The 19076-nt window shown below is 37.3% G+C and overlaps 1 protein-coding gene across 1 annotated transcript in view; it reads left to right on the forward strand.

Annotated features, from left to right (window-relative positions):
- LOC139123811 (uncharacterized) overlaps positions 1-19076 on the forward strand; it is a 133457-nt gene that overhangs the window by 112175 nt on the left and 2206 nt on the right. The window contains exon 9 of the mRNA XM_070689963.1: positions 17478-19052. Coding sequence (XP_070546064.1) covers positions 17478-19052 — 1575 coding nt within the window. The remainder of the gene's footprint in view (positions 1-17477; positions 19053-19076) is intronic.

Below are 19076 nucleotides of genomic sequence, written 5' to 3' on the forward strand. Positions count from 1 at the left end.
AAAAGTCAGAAATCCCGTCCGAAAACACCACAGCTATGGACCCACAGCTACGTTTCAGTGATCATGGGCTACGAAATGTATGGCAACGCTTTGTATCGTGTGAAGCATTAGATATCTCTCAAAGAAAAAAGACGAATTATATGGCGATGACGAATATGGCGATAGTGCAGAAGATGTCCAACCAGTGCCGTCACACGAGGTGTGAGAAGCCGATGGTCAGTTGGGGAATGGACTTTTAAAAAACTTACTTCCGTCGCGAGCATCACCACTGAATATGACAACATACAACACAAGTGTACATGCATGGTTACAGAAATAAGATTATTTCGCAAATGAAAAAAGACAACATAACTGCAAACTATAAGTCATGCAAAGAATTTATCTACATAAGTGACCAAATTTTACCCAGTTACCCGCAACTCAATTTGGTCTCTCACGTTTGTAAATTTTCAGTGATTTTCGTAACTGCGTAATGTTCAATGGTCATGACAGTGAAGGCTGCTGTAAACATTTTACATCGCATAGCCACACAGTGGTGGACATGTGAATATGCTTCCTTGTTTAGACATGATAAGGATCGGATATTGCCAAACTGTCAGTTATATTTCCAGCTGTCAATGTGAATGACAGATACATTGTTCGGTCGACCCACTGTACTGGTCGCTTGCGCTGCGCGCTGTAGTGTGGACACCATGTTGAACCAGAGTTGAACTGTGCGGTACTTCTCTTGCACATGCGTACAAAGTCGATTACGTTGCATTCCGTGTGTCAACATCGTTGAATTTCTCTCCGTCAAGAAATTCACTTCATCAACATTTATGTGAAATTGATACACGTTACGTACTGAGGTCAATTAGTAGGTGATTCTCATGATTCACTCATGTGAATAGTTCGCGATGTGCAACAAAAATAGTGAAAATATTCCCAAAGTTACAGCTACTATCCCTTTAATCTGAGATTATTTCTTCACATCTGTTTAGAGCTTTGGTCAGTCTCTTTTCATGACTGTTTTAATGAGATCCCAATACTAATATGTCATCTATATCTGTTTCTACACCTGACAGGTTTTCAAATTTCTGTGCCATTCGCTTCCCTTATGAAAATTTTTAGCCTGCTGCACAGTGTTCCTGCACAGGTGCAGCACTACTGCAACAGACAATTACTGTAACTCAACTGTAAGGCGACTTTTTCGCATGCAAATTAGCTGCTGCCGCACAGGCGCAAGAAATGATAAAAACAGTAACTGTGCGGCAGCTTTGTGCAGGAACTGTGCAGCAATATACAGCAGGTTGCGGCAGCTCTGCTGTAAGGCGATTTTTTCTCATGCAAATTAGTTGCTGCCGCACAGGTGCAAGAAGCAATGAAAACAGTAACTGTGCGGTAGCTTTGTGCAGGAACTGTGCAACAATACAACAAGTTGCAGCAGCTTTGCTGTAAGGTGATTCGTTCGAATTATACACATTAGCTGCACTGAGCAAATATATAGTGCAAGAAATGCTGAAAACAGTAACTGCAGTAAGTTTGTGTTGGAAATGTGGAAGCCTGTGATTGCACAATAGCCCTTTGAACTACAGAGTACCTGAAAGACTGTGCAGGAACTTCACAGAAAATTGTGGCATCTTGCAGGACAGCTACCAGGAGTAGGTAAATTTGCGGCAAATTATTTTGCATGTTACTGCAGATTTGCCGCAAACTACAAAATGCAAAATTTCCTTCATAAGTTGGCATAATTCCACAGCAGTCAGCTCTGGGATAAACTTTTACCAATTTCAGCAACAGTAAGAAAACGAAATACATTATTAAATAGACGAGAGATACTGAAAACCAAAGAAGCAACACAATTAAGTGACAGCAAAATTTCTTGTATTGTACCATAAGTTTCAACGTTTTTATCTTTTCCAACGATATAATACGTTCAGCTCAGATATGTACACAAAAGTTGTAAAATCGCTTGTGTAAACATGGCCAATGTTAGTGACACCGTTGAAAACCTGACAGACTGTGGAAAGCACAAGATGTGTTTTATCCAACTAAGCTCTGAAATACCAGTTTCACAAGAAAAAATGGTCAGCGCAAATAAAGTTATTGTTAAATAAAAAGACAGAGAGAAAAAAAGATTAAATTCAAATTGTGGTACGATTTATTTTAAATGCCATGTTCATTTCATGCCACAAGTATCTTCGAAGTTCAAGAGATTTTCTTTTGACTCGAGAAGTTTCATGTAACATTTACATTACTGTCATAGGCTGCGATTTGGCTTTCTGTTCTCTGAATTTCTTGTCCCTTCCTCACTATGCATTCTGAAAAATACAAATCGTTCAGGGAAGAGTATAAGTCTTTACCGTTTGACCACACATTTAAACATCGCAATTTGATGAAAGACATCAATAATTATTTGAAAAGAGACAAAAAAGTTGAAAACTTGAAGCAAAAAAATGCATATACATTTATGATTATTAAATTAATAATGATCAAATGTCAAACAGCGGACAGCTCGCCGTATGTTGTTTACATACCAACGGCGGCGACGGGCGACAATCTGCAAAAATCTCAGCACTTACTGTAACTGTTGTGAAACGAAAGTGAATTCAGTATGAATCAGTACTCAACGAAAATTTATCTGTAGCTAAACATAGATATGCAACGATTACAGAACATTATAGCGATGAACAGACGGACGATACATTGACTTACGCGTACATTTGAGAATGGCTCGCAGAGGCTGGATGATTCGATCACGGTTCCGGTTGCAGGTCTCTCCGAACCGTGTGTACATACTTAGAAAACATAGTCAGCATTTTTACTGCTGTTCGCGTTCACAAATTTTGAAACCCGTCAATCTCTGGTGCTGTATACACGTTTTTCCAACACTGTGATATCATTTGGCTGGCGATTCCATAGAAAGATCACGAAATTGTCCATAAATAACTCCCTAACAACAAGTACACAGCCGATGGTACCAAAATCTAACTTCGCGCCGATCAAGCCTCATGACGTTAACGGAAGTGCGATCTATAAATCATTACGCGATTTATAATGTAGTCCCGTTTTTAAACGTTGGAATTGACTCTACATTATTCACCAATCCGTTATGTTTTATACTTGATAGAGCACCCAATTTACAAGTATAATGAAACTGGTTATTTTCATCATAGAAAGACTCAAAATAGAGTAAAATTTCTTTCAACACGAAGATTCAATATCAATGCGCGAACTGAACTTGATGAACCGTGACCTCAGAGTGTAAACATGTCGGCTGCTCTCAGTCTCAGCGCTGGACGTTCGCGAAGCAGCGTATTGGATTTTCGTACAGCGGTCGGGATGGGGTGTGAAACACCCCAAAATTGTGCTCGGCAATTATCTAACGCTGAAAACATGGACAAAAGCATTGAATATCAATCCAGTCATAACAGAAAGCGAGATTTTGTTAGCGATGACAGGACACAGACTTAGTGCTGGGCACTGTACGTACGTACCGTATACTGTATACACTGCTATAGCGTGAAGTCTGAGCACGTCCACGGCCCTGCTTGGAGCCAAGGTACTAGTAGCGGGTCCTGCGACATTGAAGTTTATTTGTTTGTTTCTACAATGGAAAGTTCTCATCTGTCGATATTTTTGAGGTACAGATTTGCCGTAACAAAAGTCTACGACGCGTCCTTACACAAGTTACAGACCATCATAGATTTCGTTCGAAACTGTTTCAGTGCATTTTGGTATCACTCGCAGAAAATACAGAGTTAAACTTGCAAGTCAGACAAGTCCCTGTTTTAAAAATTGTTTTCCTAAAAATTCAGTTGTCGATTGAACCTTGATTTACCAAACCAGATCGTCGAAGGGGGTACTCATGTAATGATGTTACATGTCACTGCTGTATAATACAGATGTACTCTTTATATCCATCATCCTGCAATGTTGTTGAGTTTAGGCCTGTGTCGCTTTCGCCAGCTGAACTGTGCTTTAAAAGCTGTCCATTATCTAACAGTTTTTATAATTTAAAAGTTGGATTGTCTGTTATAAAAATAAATGAATGTAAAATATAAATGAAAGGTCAGTTTTGTTTTTTGAATATGACTGGTCACGAAGTGCAATGGTACACTGTACTCCCGGTAATGAAATAGTCGGCAATGTGCCCATCATGTGTTGCTCCATATTTGCAGCAATAACCAATAACAATCTGTCCATGTAATGTCATTTCTGGCACACAAGCTGCACACTTTGATGGCCTGCTGCACACAAGCTGCACACTTCAAGGTCTGTTGTACACAAGCTGTACACATTTTACATTTGCCGCACACAAGGTGTACAGTATGGAGATTATTGCACAGAAGCTGCACAGTTTTGTCTCCTGCTGCACAGTTTCTGCTCAGATTAACACTGTGCAGAAACTGTGCAGCTAGCTGCATTTTCCTGCACAGCCTCTCTTGCACAGCTTTCCTGTGCAGCACTAGTGCAGCAACTCTACGGCAGAGCTGCCGCTAGCCTACAGCAGAGCTGCCGCACAGTTTCATTTTCATAAGGGTTCTGAAACACTTCCTGTACTGACTAGATACAAAAAGGCATTCTTAAGTAGCAGTACTAATGGTGTGTTGAAAGTGGCCGCTTTTGGCTGGACTCGTCTAGCAGAATCTGCCAATATCCATGGTTGGTGTCTAGCTTGGAGAATATTTCTGCTCTAGACATTCTAGTAGTAATGTCTTCTATTGTTGGTAGCAGATAGGGTCACGCTTGATTACCTTCTGTAGATGTCTTAGGTCAAGACATATTCTGAGTTTTCCAGTCTCATGTATCTCCACCACAACCATTGAGTTTACCTAGTGTGTTGATTCATCTACTTTACGGATGTCTTGTTGCTGTTCCATTTCATCGAGTTTTAATTTTGATTTGTCCCTCGGTGCAAATGGTATTTTTCTCGATGGATCTATTACGGGAGTTACTGATCGATCTAATCTGATGTGATATGGTTCAGCCAGACATCCTATGCGGTCGAAAAAGACTGGGAAATTTCTTCATGATTTCTGTTTCCTTTTCCTGTCTTTTTTTTGTTTCCAGACTCAGGACGACTTTAATTACTTTTAAATATGGTGATGCTTGAAATCCTAGCAGAAGCAGCTGATCCGCTCGTGTTATTTAGATCTCTTGTTCAGTGTCAATACACATCAGTTTACATTTGCCAAGTACTTTTATCTTGTTGTTGGAGTAGCTTGTAAGGGTGGTCTCTGTTTTTTGAACCTTGATCATGGGATCGATAATCTTCTTAAATATCTTTAAACATTTGTAGTACAGTTTCGCTTAAGACCCTGTATTTTCTTTCACATCTTTACCTTGGATATTGATCGTTACATAGCACTAATCCTGATTTACTTCAGTCTTAAGGATTTGTAGACTTTTTTAGCTCACATTTGGTTTTACCAATGTGAGTTTATCGTATAAGCTGAAGTCGATGGCGTCTGTATGTATGTGTGTATGTATGTATGTACAGTATGTCCGTCAACATCAAAAACACGCAAACCCCTGCTCGTTTCAGCTTGGTATTTGGTGTGTGGATGCATCCTGGGCTATAGATGGGATTTTGTTCAAATGAAGTCTGCATTGCCAAAATTATGCAAATGAGCTTACAAAATGTGAAAATGGTTAAGAATTAATAACTCAAGAACCGCTTTTTTGATTGCTTTGAAAATTTGTGTGCAAGTACCTTAGTTTAACCTTATACAGTTTTATGAATATTGTGAAGATATCCTTAATTTTGTATTTTTGCTGAATTTTTTTGTGATTTTTCTCATTTTCAGTAAAAATTCTTCTTCTCTGAAACCGCCGGCCCAATCGCTCTCAAATTTGGGTTGTCTCTTTGCAAGGGTGTTACTCTTCTAATTTGTTGAAATTATGACAAAATTGGGAAAATTACTATTTTTGTGCAATTTTGTAATTTTTGGTCAAAAAATCTAAGACAGTGTTTCCTTTTTAAAACTCCTGGACAGACAGCTTTCATATTTCGTACACAGACATACAGAGATGACAATAGTTAGATATGTGGAAATTGTCCTGAAATATAAAAAATTGTATTTTTAAGACAATATTGTCATTTTTGGTCAAGAAAACTTTATCTCAACATTACTTGTTTGATAGCTTTGTAATTTGGTATAAAGTCCCTTGTTTGATAGCTTTATAATTTGGTATAAAGTCCCGAAAGATGTTATTAGATAAATTTTCTGCTCAAAGTGTTGGGAAACCCCAAAATTTGTATATTTTAGGTACTTTTCTCAGTTTGTGACCTTAAATGACCTATACTAACCCAGGATATGTTGTGAGACAATTTTGAAGGCTGTGAACATAATTGTGTCATATTTGATACCAATTTGTAGGAAAATTTGATCCAGAAAACAAAGCTGGAGGTGATTTTTTTATTTTTGACCAATTTTTCAACTTTTCTATGTAAGACATACAAAAACTGATGAGAAATTTGGATCCAGGATAATTCCAGATGTTGTAATCACCACCCACAGTGGAAGGCATTTCACTATCTGTAACTAACTTAAGTGCTGTTTACATTAGAATGATAACACTCATGGCATTAATTAAAAATCTCCAAGGTTGTAAATGTACTTCCTGTCATTTGGTCTTATGTAATACCAAGGGGTGGAACATTTGATATGCAGGAGGGGGTAGGGTTTAGAAGATCAATGATGTAGCATTACTGTTTTACCAGATCCCTTGTGCATTTTTTGCCCACTCCCACGTTTTTTCAAGCCTTCTCTGTTTTTGTTGTTGACATTTGCTTATGTATTTAGGATCTGCTTCTCCCATTGCTATAGAAGTTGATATGCATGTTCCTAAAGATGACCTCCAGTACCTAAGTTGGACACTTATTTGCTTTTGTCATTCTTGTTTTTCCTGGTTTCAATATTTCTCGAATGGACCAATTCAAACGAATGTGAGCACATAGTGTCCTTGACGGTATTTTATTTTTTGAGGTTTTCTTCACTGCCCCGATAATTGTGTGCTGGATTCACTGTCACAGTCTGTATCATCTGCTTCAGTTCATGGCAGTTTTCTTCGACCAACAGCATTTTTGAAGATTATTCATTTTGTCACACTTGAGACACTTCTCTCCAAGTACCGACATTGTTTTCTGGCGTGTTTTGTGCCGCATTTACCTCATTTCTCTTTGTAATTTTAAATTTGCATTGATCTAGCCCCAGTTGTTTGTTTTTGCCTGTCAACACATCCCTAAGGACACTACAGCATGGACAGTACTATCATTACTTATTTCCTCTGCATACTTTCTAATAGACTGTTCATCCGATTCACAGATTTTGATCACTTTAGCGAAGGTTAAGTCTGCAGGTTTCTGAAAAAGCTTCTCTTTTACCTCTTTAGAGCGTATGCCACAGACTACCGGTATTCTGTCTCTGATTAGCTGATCTCGTAGTTCACCATAGTCACAAAACCTTGCCAGAGTCATCAGTGCGGTTATGTATTCATGAACTGATTCATGTTTGCCTTGAAATCGCATAATTATTAAATTTGTGTCAAGTTATAATGAGATTATTTTTTTTTTTTTTTTATTTTTTTAATTTTTATTTTTTTTTATTTCACATTTAAACAGAAACAAAGGCAACAAAGCAAACAAAGGCAGACAGAACAAAAACAAACAATTACAAAACAAAACTATGAGGCAAAATGTGTAATTCCCCCACTTTTGTATATGTTTTTCCAGAGCGTCATTTGACAATGCTATACATTTTTCTGTATTGTACACTGATCTTGCATAATGTTTAAAATTAACAAGGCTTGGAGCAGAATTTGTGTATCTACATTTGGATATATAAAATCGTCCAATAAGAAAAACAAAGTTAACAATTGAGCTAGCCATAGGATCTATGTCATTAAGGATACAATTCATAGCGTTCAACAATAATTTTGTCTGTGTAACGTCGTAAATCCACTTTTTTACAGAGTTCCAAAATTGAGCTGTGTGTACACAATCCCAAAATAGATGATAATAATCTTCTTCTACTTGTGTACAAAATGAACACAATGGTGATTCAAAATGAGATTATAATGAGATTATTTGTTGAAGCAACTTGTTGATCAAACTTATCTATGATGTGGTTTGGTATTGTGCTGTTGTCAGACCCATCTTCTGCAAAGGTGAATGTTTTAAACATTTCTCGACCTTTTGGACCCACTATGTACAAGAGGGCTTTGCCTATGTCAGCCTTTGATTTGCTTTCATACCAACAGCAAGATAAAGTTCGACATCTTCTGTCCATGGTTTCCATCTTTCAGCTTGATCTTCACTGAAGAAATCAAATTCTGACGGTGTTTTTAGTCTTTTTGCCCTCTTTCAGGTTTAAACTGAATTTAGATAAAGACTTACGTGACGTTTTCAATGTTTCAGTTTCTTTGTCTTATTGCGGGTGGCTTTGTTCTGTGTACACGTGGCTGCTAGAGTGGCACTGATGTCCAAGTGATGAAGACTTACTTTGGAATCTTCTTTTTCACTGGTTTCCTGGGTTACCGCATTTCCAGCTTTGCTCTGTCGTCTATATCCACTACTTTTTGGTGAAGTTTAGGCGATGTGTACAAATTTCAGCACTCTTGACACCGTGTTATGTTTGTGTTGAATGGAGGCACTGTCTTGAATTGTTACTTTTAACACTAAGTTTATTCAAGTGATTATCATAAGTTGCAGATACAGGATGTCAATGACTCTCATGTATGTTAAATACGTAGTCATGAATATTGAATAGTGTGATGAGCTGAGTAGTCACATCATGACACTGTAGTAATATTTTGCTCATTTTTAGAAATAATATTGCTGATAGAATATAATTGATTTTTTTTTCAAATACAGTGAGTTCTGAGCCACCAATATATCCAAACAAGGCAACAACAAGACAAGTCAAGAGTACACCTCTGGTAGAAAGGAAACGACCGTTCATGCCAAGTAAGGTCTTCATTAGTGTATAACACAGTAATTTGTGTTGCTGTTTCGAATCACACTCATTAGACAAGCCATGGATATAGATATGACCATTTGGCAATATTTATGCATAAATTAGTTATATCATAATAAAAAGAAAACTGAACAAAGACGTCATGTGATGCTGCTGAGTATGGATTAACAACATTAAAAGTGTGAACACGCATTGGCTGGTGTAAAAGCAACTTTCCAAGGTCCAAGAGTTAGCATCTCTGTGAAATAACATAGCAGTAATCGTCATCAGAAAAAGTCCACAGATTGCATGTTCAAAGGATGAAAACCTTCTTTATGGACCTAAACAGAAACAAAAACTGGAAGATGTCACCTCAGAGTAGGACTGTTGCAGTCAGTAGTATAAGGGCCATAGAGGGTCACATAATCATGAAGTAGTGCATCGTTACATCCTATGTCTTTCAAGTCTTAGAGAAATCAAATGGGCTAAATTGACATCTTCTAATACCCTCTTTCGCCCATTTCATTCCTGTTTACAACTTGCATGCCCATTATGTGCAATTGTGTCAGACATACTTTGGTAGGTAATACCAGAAATGCAATAATAACAACGTCTTTCACAGTTAGCAACCATACTGACTCTTATAAATGTCAAAACTTGATTTGAAATTGGTTTTAAAAGGTTCCATTTCAAAGTTAGACAGTGTACAATAGGCCTTGGTAATATCCCATAGACAACATGTTGGCAACTTTGTTTATATTTGTTTTGAAACCTTCAAAGTCTTGACAATGTTTTAAGTTTCCCTTTTATGACATATTCTTCATCGACTCACTGATAGCATGTTTAGCTGGTAATATTGCCATTAATATTGTTGACAGTGGGATTTCTGCCTGTCTATGAATTCAATTATTCACAGTAACTATATCAATACACCTTGCCTGAGCTACCTTGTGTCTCAACATGCCCTTGAGATTACATGATACCTTTGAAAAGAAGTGTTGATAAAGAGTCAACATCAGCTCATGACTATTAAAAATGGGACAGTTTAACTTCTTGTTTCCTCAGACCCTATTTTAACTGGTTGCGTTATTTCTTAGTTGTGCTTTAATTGTATTTCTTTTTCATGCAGAATTAGTTTCAGAGCTTCTGAATGCATAATCATTACATTTTGTATTTTCTCACAGCAATCCTCTGTGAAGCAGATCTTGAACTTGCAGAGAAACAAATGAAGATGGAGGCGAAGAGTGAAAAACAACAACTTGAACTTCAAAAAGAGAGAGACAAGCAACAATTCAAGAAGGATAATATGGAAATCTTACGAGCTAAACTTGAAAAGCTTTATGATCGTGAAGTAGAAATAATCCTTGCTAGAAATAGCCCACGTGTGCTGGATGAGCTAAAAAATGCCTTCAAAGAGTTTAAAGCAAGGTTAGACGCACTAGGTAAGGGCTGCCTACAGTTCATGCTAAGTTTTCTTTCAGAAGGAGACATTGACTTTTTCTGGCAGAAGTACCAGTACATGGCAGCTGATGTAGAGGAAGTCATCAGTAGTATTCTAATAACACCAGAGATGAGATCACTAGCAGAGAAAGCTTGGTGCTCTGTCAGAATCAGACTGAATATAGATGAGAAGGAGTATGAGCTTGTCAAGGAAATACTTCATGGTAAGTATTATCACTATTGTAAGGTATTTGTACTTTAATGATGAAGTCTGCACCAACATGGTCATGTATTATGAACATTTTTTTACAAAAAATTAGAACAATTTGTTAGAATGTATTTGTAGATATAGTAGTACTTCAGTAAAAGCTATGGATGGCTTTACAGCCTATGATTGGAAAAGGGCGAATTTACATGACGTGACCCATGGTGTATATTTCATATCTGCTGCAAGTTTGTTCCCTATTAGTCCCCACGGACACCGTCCGGGGGGACTTATAGGTTTGGTCATGTCCGTGCGTGCGTGCGTGCGTGCGTCCGTGCGTGCGTCCGTCCGTCCGTCCGTTCACGCAGATATCTCAGAGATGCCTGAAGCGATTTCATTCAAACTTGGTACAAGGATTACTTCATATGTAATACAGATGCACGTCGATTTGTTTTGTGATACGATCCAATATGGCTGCCAGGCGGCCATTTTATTACGATTTTTTCATGTACAGAGCCATAATTCAGGCATGTTTCAACTGATTTTATTCAAAGTTGGTACAAGGACATTGACCAATGTCATAGATATGCACGTCGATTCTTTTTGTGATACGATCCAATATGGCCGCCGTGCGGCCATTTTGTTACGATTTTTTCATGTATAGAGCCATAACTCAGGCATATCTCAACCAATTTCATTCAAAATTGGTACAAGGACATTGACCTATGTCATACATATGCACGTCAATTTGTTTTGTGATACGATCCAATATGGCCGCCAGGCGGCCATTTTATTACGATTTTTTCATGTACAGAGTCATAACTCAGGCATGTTTCTACAGATTTTATTCAAAGTTGGTACAAGGACATTGACCAATGTCATAGCTATACACATCAATTTGTTTTGTGATACGATCCAATATGGCCGCCATGCGGCCATTTTGTTACAATTTTTTCATGTACAGAGCCATAACTCAGGCATATCTCAACCAATTTTATTCAAACTTGGTACAAGGACATTGTCCTACAGTATGTCATACATATGCACATTGATTTGTTTTGTGATTCGATCCATTATGGCCGCCATGTGGCCATTTTATTACGATTTTTTCATCTCCTGAACTACAACTCAGACATGTATCAAGCGAATTTATTCAAAAGTATTTTTATCACAGACCTAATGAAGAGGACTCTATCCTCTCTGAGGACCTGTAATCAAAGCACCCATTAACAAGTGGGGACTGTGTCATCAACGATGACTTGTTGATAAAGAAACGTGAAAATAATATCATAGAGGTATGTAGAGGCCTTCTCAGCTGTAAATGTGTTATTTCAATATCAGTGTAAACTTCTAAAGCAGTTTATGTTAATTGGCCATCAACTTGTAACGGTTAGGCTAAAATAATCACAATCATACCCATCCGTAATCCATAACACTATGTCAAAATTCGTAATACACTAGTTATAAACATATATACAAAACAGCACAGAACAGACAGTAAAGCACTGGTACACCAGAACAAAGTAAAATTTAAGAAATAAAGATATATGGACCTCTGGGCAAAAGGCCAAGAAGTGATGTCAGGTGTTTCGAAAATAGTAAGCGCATCCTGCCCCACATGTGGCATCCGCCATATATCAATCTGTTAGTCAAATAGGTAGAGGTCACCAACTAAAGGTCCAACGTCACTGATGCCATCACGATCATTTGTCGAAGAAAGATGCTGTATTTATCTACCAGCTTGCGATACCTGCCAAAAAAGTGTTTGAATGTAGAGACAAGTCTTTCTCTGGTGTAACCTTGACTTAACAGTTTGTAAGAGAGATGGCTATGTCTCTCTACAAAATCACCATATGAACTGCATGCTCTTGCATATCGAATAAGCTGGGAAATGTATACCCCATAAGATGGTGAGAGCGGAATATTACTGATGAGGTATGGGAAATTCATTATACTAAATTTGAATCATCTCTCTTGTCATATAGCCCAGTAGAAAGGTGACCATTAGAGTCAAATTCAAGGAAAATATCAAGATATGAAGCAGAAGAGGCCGTTTCTGTAGTTTCTTTAATCTCCAATTCTGGAGGATAAATCATAGCGAGATAGTCACTGAATTTGAAGTTATTCATTGAAATAACATCGTCTATGTATCTAAATGTAAGGTTGAAAGTTCTAGCTATAGAGACCTTTTCTGTTTGATTAAGTTCGGGATAAATTTTGCCCCGTAAGAGTATAGAAATAAGTCAGCAAGCAAGGGAGAATAATAGAATCTCACACCCCCAAGGACCTGGGATCAGATTCTCACATGAGTTGGGGATATAATGTCTCACACGAGCCGCAGGCGAGTGTGAGACAAAATATCCCCAACGAGTGTGAGAAATCTGATTCCAGGTCCCTTGGTGTGTGAGATTCTTTTTCTCACATGACCACAAAATGCGTTAAATTCATATTGGACACGTACAATATTACCAAAAATCGTGACAACTCTGTCGTCTGCCGCTGTACTTTGACCTGCTTACTTTGTAGTTCTAGTCCTTGTGTTACTCGTCGTGCCATTGATAACATTTTGCGCGTGGAACAAAAACACACTGCTTATCATCCAATCAGAGGTTGTGTAATATTTACTGCAGAGTGTGGGACGTTTTCTGAGAGTGGGGATCGATTTATCCCACACTCTCGATCCCGCACTCCCAGCAGCCAGGAATGTTGAGAACATTAGTCCCTAGAACTCCTATACACTGTTGGGAAATGTGTTCTCCAATTCACCACGGTCCCTCCACAAACGGTCAGGAAACGCTGTTGATCAAAAAGTGCGAATGAGGAGATTAGCTGGTAGGATGCGCGTTGCGCTGGTGTTCGCTGTTGATGACGTCACACCAGCTGTACTGTCCCCTCAAAGAGTGGGTACAGTGGTGTCGTCTTTGACGAAGAAACTAGCCTGAATCGGCCGTAAAGTGTACAGCTATTTTGAAACGTCAGTATATTCTCGATAAGCAATAGTTCTTGATGAGGAAAGTGGGTGATCTTTTTTTCCTAATCGATTTTCAGCGCCAAATAGGCATTTGATTACGCTATCTTGTGTAGGTCATATTCATTGAATTGCGTCTTTCATAATGTGTCAGGAGAACATGAATTTTTGTTCACTCTACACTGCAAAATTCTGATGGTCTGTTCATTCTTATATATGTTCTTGTGATTAAAGTATACGTAAAACTTTAACTGAGGAACCTAGTTTTTGAATAAAGGTTTATAATGAGACACAAACTGATAGTTTATTGTGTAATGCTTTGCTCTTCACAATTTAGAAAATGGCGCCCACTGACGATCGGTGTTTGTTGTGTGAAGAGTCAAAATATTCACAGTTTTTGTTTTGATGATTGGTCAAATAAGTTCGATTGGGACCTATTTATCTGATTGAAAGCAATTTCAACTTATTTTAGCGATTCAATAACTGCAAATCGAAGTATAAGGGAAGGATAGAAAAGCCGATAACCCAAATTCGGTCGGAACGCCATTTTGTTTTTGCGACCCTCGCGGAGGCAATGTTTGATTCTTGAAATCTTTTTTGATCGCTGTGCCTGTGTACTACATAGTATTTAACGTAGATTTTCTTGATTTTTGTGTTTGTAATACCATTTAAAATAAACTGACGATGCTTTTTTGTGATAAACGTATCCATGCTTGGCGGGAATTTTACGTGAAAAACAGAGTTTTCATTCAACCCCATTGTCATTTTTCTGGTGTGTCATGGAGCTCTATCGGGCCATGTGCTTGATGTGTCACATAGGTCTCCCGATAGTTGTAAAACAATGCCGCTACAAATAGGAAAATTTACATTTAAGAAAGGTCATTTTTGTTTCGTCCTATGTCCTCGAAAACCGCTGGCTCCATGCACTTATGCACTCCTTTTTCACGGACGGGGCATATGAACTTCATTTTAAACTTACGTTATACAATCGGAACACTGTAGACCTCTTCACTCGGTTCCTCTGAAATGGTGTTGAAATCGATGTCTCGTCATCAAGAGAAATGAAATCATGGTCGTGATCATTACATTGTTAGTGACTGCAAGTGTAGTCTAGTCAAACGCAACCTGCAGCAAGTTTAAATACAAAACACAGCCTATGTAACACATGCGCATTGTCCTATAGTTCATTTAGTCCGTGGGCTGGAGGGGCCCACCGTGCACACACCCCCCCCCCCAATGAACTACTACATGGGTATTTTTTTGTTCTTAAGGATCTGCTGAACTAGAAAAAAGATGTTAACATTGGATATTTGGGATGCACTACCTGTCTGCACTGGTTTTTGATTTGTATGTACCGCAAAAAATGGCGAATAATAGGTAGGGTAGGGGGTACTATATCCTCCCCTAAATTGAGTAAACCAGCATGAAATAGCACAAACCTTACATTTTTGGAAAGCGCAGATACTGCTCTTTCTGAGGAATACCAACTTTAGCGAAATTGATTTGTGTACATAGAATAGGACGACTTTAAAATGAATTTTTTGACAATTTTGAAATTTTTTACCCAAAATACCATGTAACAATTGTGATTTACTTTTTATTAAGCAAAATTTTCACAACTTTTTGTGTTTAAATTATTTATTCCAACATATTAAACACAGAAAAAAAGTGTTAACATCAGATATTTAACTCTACACTACTTCTCTGGAGTCAATTTTGAATTGCGTGTATCTGTATGGGATGTGCAAAAGCTAGGGGTAGGGGTACAACATTCTTTCCCTGATGAAGTAAACTGGCTTGAAATGCCATATACCTTATAGTTTTAGAAAGCTGAGATACTGGTCTTTCAAAAATGCATAAGGTTTTAGTAAAAAATATGACGTCATAGAATTGGATAACTTTAAATCAATTTTTTCTGGTAATTCAGTATTTTTAACCGGAAGAAAAATACGATAACTATGTTTCCTCCCAATGAAGCAAATCAAACAGATTTATGGATGTTATTTATAATTGCAATGTGCTGAAGAAGAAAATAAATGTCAAAATTGGGTATTTACAGTGCATTATTGTCTCTACTCACTAAAATTTCAAGTTTTTCTACATTGGTATATCGTGAATGGGCATTTTATTGTTATGCAATGAACTAATGCACAGCCTTAAAAAGACGACTTTAAAACGCGCACACATAGTCATATTGCCATTTTCTCCTTAAAGTAAATAGATTGTTGGGGACTGTCTATTTTTATAATTTACTTTTTAAATGTTTTTTTTATAAAATAACTTTGATAAGACGTATTTGGCAAATTGTCTATGCCTCGTTGTCTTACTTATACAGCAAGCATTACTAACAATCTATTAGGCCGTGGGCTAGAGGGGGCGTCTACGTGCACTTCCCCCCCCCCCCACAGGATAACAAACCTGTATTTTTCAGAAGGCCTTCAGATCCCTAGAATAAGAAATAGGATTTTAACAGACAACATATAGGGACTGAATAGCTGTCACGGTCATGTTTGAAGGTACCGCAAAATCACGATTTTGTGATCCACAGGATTTTGTCGAACCAGTCTTCATGTACGTCATCTACTGAGCTTACTGTTTAACATGACCTGGTTTATGAGGTATCATTAGAAAGGTGATTTATTCTTCTTGAAAATGGTATATAGTAATATGCAATATCTTCTACAGTTTTCATGAAATAGGGCCCTAATTTACCCAATACTCCGAAGTTTATGTTGCAAATTACTGTCAAAACTAATCTAAATTCTACCAATTATTTACCTGGACATAATACAAAGGGCAATGCTGTGTATCAACTTTGTGTTATTACTACAGCTACATGTTAGAAACCTGAAATAAACTTTTGACAGAAAAAATATTGGGATTCCGTAGCTGTAACAGTCATATTTTGAAGGGTCCCGCAAAATCACAGTATTACTGAATCACATTCGTTTTTGTCAAACCTGTCTTCTTGTAAGTCTTCTGCTGAGCTTATTTTGAACATAACGAGACATATGTGGTATCATTAGAAAGTTAATTTACTTTTCTTTAAAATGATATATTGCAATATGCAATATCTTCTATAGTTTTCATGAAATGAGACCAAAACTTACCCCATACCCCAAAGTTTTATGTCGCAAGTTACAGTCAAAACTAATCTCAAATTCTACCAATTATTTTCCTAGACACTTTACAAAAGGGATGCTTTGTATAAAATATATTTGATTTGGTACAGGGACATGTCAAAAATATGAGTTAGACTTTTAACAGACAAAATATTGGGATTGAATGACTGTTACTTGCATGTTTTGAAGGGTACCGTGAAGTCAGAGTATCGGCATATGTTTTTTGTTAAATGACTAATTGCATGTCAGGTAAAATGGTGTCATCGTTTATGCTTATGTTGACCAAGTCGCTATAATCTCTATGCGAATAAACAGTGTAACGGAATCGCAGGACAATATGAATACATTTTGTTTCCCGACTCTTTTGTGGAAGGACCGTGATTCACAAAATATGTTGTCAATGAGGAAATCAAGCATACTGATAATGTCTTTCTCGGTATAAAAGCTTTAGCATTACTAGTATTTCTAACAAAAAGCATACAGACATGGCTATTATACATGCATATGCCAGTAAGGTACTATGTGTGAACTGCAACTGAAGACAGATGTTGATGATTGAGCAAACAGATAAAAAACACATGGTCACCTTTGCTGTGGACCACTATTGCAATCAACACTTTTAATACAAGGACGAATTATTACTGTCAAAGGAAACAATCAATAATGCTTATGACCATGCACAGAAAAAATATTGCACCACTAAATTGATGAAATGCATGTCTACGCTTTAATTTTCATTTAATCACTCCATATCATTTTATATGTCTGCATGTTATTTTCATCTCTGTTTTCTTTATCTACAGACATTTCTGCAGTGTACACTTTCTCAAAGAAGACCTGGGTCAGAACCGTTGCTTTTAATGACTGGGAGAGATACGTACTGAATCATGTACATGAAAACCAGGCTGAGTACTTGATACAACAGTCAAGATTTCATCCAATTTTGAGTGAGTTGAGAGATGATGAGTTTTTCTTTCCCTCATTTGTATCCTACTGGTATGAAAATATGTACAATTTACCATCAACTTTGACAGAGGCAACTGAATATGCAATTAAACACCATGTACAACTGTACTGTGAGGAACATGAAGATGGGAAGGAAATTGTTTGGGAGGACATGCAAGAAATGTTACATGAAATTGGACAACACGCATTTCACAAATATCCACAGACACTTCCTTCCTGCTTTCAGTCCAGCAATTTCTATAAGGGTAGTTGTTTACTTGATGTGTTAGATGATAAGCAGCTGAGCCACATATCTCATTTCTTCAGAAGACCTCCCCATTCAGTGCACATTTGGTGCCAACACATCTACTTTTATGCTTTGGCAATGTACTTGAGCCAGAACCAAGATGTCACATTGTGGAAAGACATTTTTGCAATATGTACTCAATCAACACCAATTGTTCTGTACTTTATTGCTGGTATTCTGACGGAGAAGGCTTCATTCTTCTTCATTCTTCTGACATATACTATCAGTAAGGCATGTACTGTGGATATAGAGCTGTTATCTCTTCTTGGGTGTTGTCTCTTAGAATCTAAGTGTCCTGGAAAGTTCATTGGCATTCGTGTACAGCATCTCATGAAGCCACAGAGTTTAGATTTGTCAACCATTGATTTTGAAAACATTTCTCACTATTGTCTTAAGTCCATAGCATCAATATTAGAACAGACATCAATTGTTGAGAAACTGGTATTGGGAACTCAATTTGAAAAGATAAGCTTATCAGAGAGCTTTGAAGACCACCTTAAAGATCAGATGGATAATCCCAACTGTGATGTTGAATTCCACATTAATGACATGTTGGAATTAATAATAGTTGCTAGATTTATAAAAGTTCATGAGTTTTTCATCGCTTTAAAATCAGTCAGACAATGTAGCCATCCTACCTTAAAATCTATTGCTATCAAAGCAACTAAAAAAATTTCATACAATAAATCATACAGAACAGGACAAATACTGATCAGAGCATTAGCATCATGTTCATATTTGAAATTGTTTCATTTAAGTGGGTCCAAGAAAACTTTCGTCACCAGGTTTTTACAGACAGTTATCAGAGAAAGAACACCATTAACAGTTACCAGGATGGAATTGCCTCAGAATGAATTGAATAATTCTTCTGTCAGAGTAATATTGGAAGCTACCAAATTTTTCCAATTACTAGAAGAATTAGATGTTAGAAACAACAAATTAGGTTGTACAGGAAGTGTAGCATTATTACCTTTAGCTGATAAGGTCAATGTCCTGTTAGAGAATAATGGGGTTGGGGAAAACCTCGATAGACTCTTTGAATGTAAAGAAGTGTCAGAACAGATAAGCTACCTTAAACCGTATATATCAGACATTAAAACCATTGATAACATCAAAAAGTTACAAAGTAAAGCAGAACATGTGACACAAC

Source organism: Ptychodera flava (assembly GCF_041260155.1).
Source record: "Ptychodera flava strain L36383 chromosome 23 unlocalized genomic scaffold, AS_Pfla_20210202 Scaffold_23__1_contigs__length_28996876_pilon, whole genome shotgun sequence".
Classification (NCBI taxonomy): Eukaryota; Metazoa; Hemichordata; class Enteropneusta; family Ptychoderidae; genus Ptychodera; species Ptychodera flava.